The sequence below is a fragment of the Candida oxycetoniae genome (assembly GCF_023343755.2).
Source record: "Candida oxycetoniae strain CBS 10844 chromosome Unknown scaffold28, whole genome shotgun sequence".
NCBI classification, from domain to species: Eukaryota; Fungi; Ascomycota; class Pichiomycetes; order Serinales; family Debaryomycetaceae; genus Lodderomyces; species Lodderomyces oxycetoniae.
Genome location: NW_026055451.1, coordinates 138558 through 144557, shown reverse-complemented (window position 1 = coordinate 144557; position 6000 = coordinate 138558). Strand labels below are relative to the sequence as shown.

The window sequence follows — 6000 nt, the reverse complement described above, 5'->3', positions numbered from 1 at the left end:
CCCCCCCCCGTTCCCTCACACCTCACCGCTCTTCTTTCTGAGTCCTCTCTTTCTTCCTCATTATAATTCAAATATTTAAATACCCCCATGTTTCCTCTTTTGCTTCACCAAGTTTTTTTTATATATCGATCCGAGCATCAAGTGTCTCTCTCTTTCTATCTTTTACACAACAAAGTCAAATAGAAAATAGAAAAGGAAAGAAAAAATGTCAGCGACAGCCAATACTAAAAACAATTTTGATTTTCCACCTGGTACCGTGCATCTTGTGGATCTTGAAGGTACATTAAATGTGAAAAAGGCTGATTCAGGTGATATCATTTTGCACCCGCAACCAAGTTCAAATGTTAATGATCCATTGAGATGGTCAAAACGTAAAAGAAACTTGCAATTCGGTTTAGTCTGGTTCTGGGCTTTTATGTTGGCTGTTAGTATTAACTTTATGGGTCCATTATTTGTCACTTGGATTGATGAATGGAACAGTGATTTCCAAATGATGGGTGTTGCAGTTGCTTTTGGTTTCTTATTTTTGGGTGTCGGTATTTTGTTTGTTCAACCAACTGGTTTGAAATTGGGAAAACAGTTTGTTTACAACGTATGTACAATCATCATTATTGTTGGATGCATTATTGGTTCATTTTCCACCAATATCGGTTATTTATTGGTTTTTAAAGTTTTGGCCGGTATTTCTGCTGCTCCCGTCGATACCCTTGTGGAAATTACCTCCACCGATTTGTATTTCCAGCATGAAAGATCTACTGCTTTCAGTTCTTTGATTTTTGCATTGTACGCCGGTAGTTTCTTGGGTCCAGTGGCTTGTGGTTACATTGCTGACAATTTACCTTGGGAATGGTGTTACTACATCCAAATTATCATCTACGTTCCATTATTGGTGATTCAAATAATTTGGATGGAAGATACAACTTTTAGACGTTCAGATAATGAAGAGGAAGCCTTGGAAGAGGGTATTCTTACACAACTTAAATCTATCACTAGTGGTGAAGCTGTTGCAAGTGAAGCCAAAGACGGTAAAGACAATGCTGAAATTGAGGTTAAAACAGATGACGACTCCACCCACTCATCACAAGTCGAATACACATGGGCACACAAGAGAAACTGGGTTCACACCGAACAAAACGATATTAGATCCTGGATGTGTATTTTCTTGAGACCATTTTACTTGATTACTTTCCCTGCTGTTGTTTGGGGTGGTTTGATTTACGGTTTCCAAATGTTTTGGTTGTCATTGCTTGTTAACACCCAAGGTCTTATCTACGAAGCTGCACCATATAACTTTAGTGTCCAAAATGTCGGTTTAACCAATGTTGCGGTGTTTGTAGGTAACTGTGTTGGTATGTTCTATGGAGGTCAATTTGTCGATTGGTTTGCTGTGAAAATGGCCAAGCGTAATAATGGTATCTTGGAACCAGAACACAGATTGCAAACTATGGTTGTTCCAACAATTATTAATGCTGCTGGTATCTTAGCTTACGGTTTGGGTTCACACTATGGAGCTCATTGGGCTATCTCTGTTGTCATTGGACAAGGTTTTATGGGTTTTGCAATGAGTTCTTCTGGCTCGATTTGTTTGGTTTACGCTGTTGAGAGTTACTCGCACTTGGCTAGTGAGAGTCTTGTTCTTATGTTGTTCATTAGAAACATGATTGGTATGTGTTTCACTTTTGGTATTTCACCATGGATTACCGCTCAAGGTTTGATGGGTAGTACATACGTCATGTTTGGTCTTTCGTTAATTATCAACGGTAGTTACCTTATCTTTACCGTATGGGGTAAGAGCTTTAGACGTTGGACCAGGGAGAGATACGAAAAAATCCGTGATCCATTATACGGTGAATACTTTAAAAAGACCAAGTAATTTAATATTCTTTAGTCTTTCTTGGAGGATGAAGATGAAGATGAAGAGGTAACACTCCTATTTATGACTCTTGCAGTTTGCTTTTACAAAAAAAGAAATATCTAATTAACAATAATATTTACAATACCTTGATATAAAATACACATATATGTATATAATGATAACAAGTGTCTAAGTCGATAAAGCTCTTGATGTAGAGAAAAGAAATGCGTGTATTTGAGCGAATGAGTTTGTAAGCCTGAGTGAGCCAATGAGTGAGCCAATGAATGAGCCAATGAGTGAGCCAATGAGTGAGCGAGTATAGGCGCAGTAGGAGAAAGTGGTGTTTCAATTGTCTATACAACTATAATATATCAACGTCATCGTTATCAACAACTGTTGTCTTAATTTTCAACAATAACTGAGTCTTTAATTTATCAAGTTTACTAAATTTATCAAACTCAAACACCTTATCCGAGAAATCCTCAACATCGCCATTGTTGATGCTTTCTAAAATACCTTCGATTAGCTTGCATTCTCTAGAACCCAACCAGTTGGGATCTTCTTCTGCGTACCTCTCCATTCTTTTCTCAACTTCAACGAGATCATTCATGTTTAAAACACATAAGAGCACTTTGAAAAAATAATCTTTCAAGCTCCATTTCGCCAATGAGCTATTCAACAGGTTTTTTATAACGACATCGTACATTGATATAGCTTTTTTGTACTCTCCACTAAAAGCAGACAAATCGGCGCACTTCAAAAACGCTTTACTGGAAAGGGCTTCTGCATGATCCGTAGTGAAGTAGTCACCTGCTTGCTCATAGCTCTTAATAGCATTCCCAAAATCACCAACACTCTCATACAACTCAGCCAAGTCCATAGTGAAATTTGCCGCTCTTCTAAATTGACCGTTTTGAGTCAAGAAAATGTGTATTGCTTGCGATAATGCATCAATTGCATCAGTTGGCGATAAAGTCTTGAAACACTTGTATGCCTCAACAAGGTGGTTAGCCGCGCCATTATGATTATTCAAACTTTGTTGGATTTCCGCTGCTTTTAAAAATTGGTTTCCAGCTTGGTTGAAATCCTTGCTTAACCGATAACTATTAGCAGCTTGAATATACAAATCAGTAGCATCTTCTTTTCGAAGCGACTGTGAAGAACCAGATATGAACAGGAAGAAACCCAGTTGCGGTTTGAGTAGCTTCTCAGCTTCAGCTATCAATAACTTTGGATCGGACATATCAAGGAGGAGAAAGAAGAAGAAGAACCTGTGTGTAACAAAAGTATACCTCTCTATAAAATAAGTATATCTGTCAATATAAAAGTTACCTTAAAAGTTAATCTTTTTCAATCTCTCTATAGTTTGCCATTCTTTTTTTTCTTCTCTTACAAAAAGAAACAAAGCAGAGACAGGCGACACTATCTATCGAGCGAAGCGAGATAGTGGAGCACTGACCATCACTATCGGCTTCGACATTATCGGCCTCGACACTATCGAGCGAAGCGAGATAGTGGAGCAGTACTGACCACACAAATGCTATCGGCTTCAGATAGGTGGCTGTTTGGAGTTTATCTCTAACGAAGCGAGCGCAGCGAGCTATCATCTCCAGTGAAGGGAACGCAGCGAGCTATTATAACCTGTCCACCAGAGAGCACAGAAAGCGAGATAGTGTCGCAATAAGCTACTGAGTATTGCTCTACTATCTCGCTCTGCTCGATAGTGAGCTCTACTCTACTCTCTCCTCTTCTCGCTACTCTACTCTTTAATCTACATTCTTTCGTCTAGACTTGTTTCACACGTCTAGTCTTCGTATAGAGGAATCTATATTATAAAAGTCACTACAGATTTATTTTTGAAGTAGCCCGTCGGTCAATAGTGTCGGTGGCAGCTAGTGTGCTCCACTATCGAGCAGAGCGAGATAGTTTCAAGGATTAAAAATATTCAGTGCTGCTCCACTATCTCGCTCTGCTTGATAGTGTCGATAGTGTCGGTGGCAGCTAGTGTGCTCCACTATCTCGCTCTGCTCGATAGTGTCGGTGGTTACACCTGGTAGCAAAGTTTTCCGCTGAATACGGAGGAGCCGCACTATATACCCGATTAAGAAATAAGTCAAACACAAAGAAATTGTTGATGTTTCTATAGAGGGAAGGGGAATATAAACAGATAACTATTAGAAGGAGAAGAATAACCACTAGTTTTAGGCACACACACAATCAGAGAGAGATATATAATAGGTTTCAGCATCTATGTCATCTACCAATGAAAAGAATATCCATAAAGTGCGGTTTGAAAGGCTTCAATTAGTTGGGAAAAAAGCTGTGGAACAGGTTCTTAAAACTTCCTTAACTACAGACCAGATTAAATCTTGCTACAAGGAAATTGCCGAGTCAGAGGTTGGGTTAAAGAGTCTAGAAACAGGACTGAATCAACTAGAAAAGTATCTACTTGAAGAAACTCTTGCTGAGTTTGACCACATTTATGAAGAAAATGATCTTTCGTCAAAGCTTAATGATTTAGATGAAGTAATTCAAAATGCTTTCCAAAGAGAACAGGGAAAAATGAGCAGTGCCGAATCATTACCAGTTCATATAGACCAGCTATCTTCGTCAGAAATTATAGACTCAATGATTTTGAATAAAAAGGAAGATACATTGCTCGCGTTGGAAAAAGTTTACTTAAAAACCTATTCCGATAACGAGGAGCTTGAGGAAAAGTTGAGAAAGATTATCGCTAATGCAAGCGCAATCAACTCGCAGATACAGGATGTCTTGATACCGATTAAAGAGCAAGCTAGTTTTGTGACATCAGACCCAGTGAAAATGGACAGCATCATTGACCTAAAAGAAAAGTTTACATGAATTTTTAAAACAAAAGCAGATTTATTATTTACAAGTAATGATAAATACTTTTTCACTTTGATGATCTAGTGGTTGTTTTTTGCTTCTCTCGGTTCAAGATTTCAAAGTTTTTCTTTGCCAATTGGTGATATTCGTTAACCTTGTCTTTGAGGTTCTTGAGTCTCATGTTTTTCCTCTTCATACTAGCGGTTTCCTTCACCAAGACTTTGTCACCCCAAATTTTGTAATCTTGCAAATATTGCTTTCCCATTGAAAACTCTCTCACAACCACATCATCTGTTAATCCTAATTTGGCCAAGGCATAATAATATCTCTCTGGATTCTTTTCTTTCAAATATCTCAAAAGCTTTTGCCTATATTGCACCAACTCTCTAACCAATTGCCTTGAAGCATGATCGTTTTTGTTGGCCTTGACATGATCCATTCCGAAATGAATTTTTACTGTCAATATAGCTGCTTGAACTTCAGGAGATGCAGTATCGCCATCATATCTTTGCACCTCTTCTCGAGCATATTGAATTGCCATTTTTTTTTTATCTTGGGAATTTGTGTTTCTCAAGTTCAAAATAGTTAAAACAGCATTCTTTTTCTCTTTGCCACTTTTCTCTACATCTTGACGGAGCTCCTCGTTGTCTGCTGCTTTTTCGAGTAGTAACTTCTCTTGTGCGTATAAAACCTTTTCTAATTCAACACGGTCGATTCCATATGCCAACTTATACTCCAGATTTTCAACTTTCTGCAATACTCTAGGCATAAAAGTGCTACGAGGGTCACCCAAAACCGGGTCAACTTGGAATGGCACGTTTTTGATATCATACTGTTTCAACGTATTAACATCGCGAATAATCTGTTTCTTCATTCTTCTCTCTTTTCTTCTTAGTCTTCTTTCCCTATTGAAAGACACATCGGATCCTATAAACTGCTTAGCTGCAAGTTTCGGTGATAGTTTAACCTCGGGAATTTGAACATCCTTGAGTAAAAAAGGTCGCCCTATCGAGAAAGGCCGTGTAAAGAATCTTAGCATTATAGCCCAGAAGACCTTTATTGATATCTTTACTAATTAACCTTTTAATTTTTCATCAAAATTTTTCATCTCTCTTGAAAGCTCACTATTTTTTTTTCCTCTCTTTAAAAGTGACTTTTTTGAGTATCAAAGATGGAGAAGGTGAAGAAGATGGAGAAGGTAAAGTAGATGAAGAGGAGATTGAGGGATGATGAAGAGAGATTGTGGGAGTAGATTGAGGGATGATGAAGAGAGATTGTGAGAGGAGATTGTGAGAGGA

General features: G+C 38.1%; 4 protein-coding genes across 4 annotated transcripts; 2 read left to right on the top strand and 2 right to left on the bottom strand. All coding sequences in view use genetic code 12, as the record gives it.

Moving 5' to 3' along the window:
• Positions 1-205: 205 nt before the first annotated feature.
• Positions 206-1873, top strand: KGF56_003208 (uncharacterized protein; the record flags this gene model as incomplete). The annotated part of the gene is made up of 1 exon (XM_049324518.1): positions 206-1873. One exon carries the CDS (start codon positions 206-208, stop codon positions 1871-1873), a length of 1668 nt encoding a protein of 555 aa, XP_049179794.1.
• Positions 1874-2216: 343 nt separating this feature from the next.
• On the bottom strand, positions 2217-3098 carry KGF56_003207 (uncharacterized protein; the record flags this gene model as incomplete). The annotated part of the gene is made up of 1 exon (XM_049324517.1): positions 2217-3098. One exon carries the CDS (start codon positions 3096-3098, stop codon positions 2217-2219), a length of 882 nt encoding a protein of 293 aa, XP_049179793.1.
• A 1007-nt stretch (positions 3099-4105) lies between these two features.
• KGF56_003206 (MIND complex subunit) lies at positions 4106-4717 on the top strand (the record flags this gene model as incomplete). Its single annotated transcript, XM_049324516.1, has 1 exon — positions 4106-4717. The coding sequence occupies one exon, from the start codon at positions 4106-4108 to the stop codon at positions 4715-4717; it is 612 nt and encodes a 203-aa protein (XP_049179792.1).
• Positions 4718-4769: 52 nt separating this feature from the next.
• On the bottom strand, positions 4770-5741 carry KGF56_003205 (mitochondrial 37S ribosomal protein uS15m; the record flags this gene model as incomplete). The annotated part of the gene is made up of 1 exon (XM_049324515.1): positions 4770-5741. One exon carries the CDS (start codon positions 5739-5741, stop codon positions 4770-4772), a length of 972 nt encoding a protein of 323 aa, XP_049179791.1.
• Positions 5742-6000: the final 259 nt, after the last annotated feature.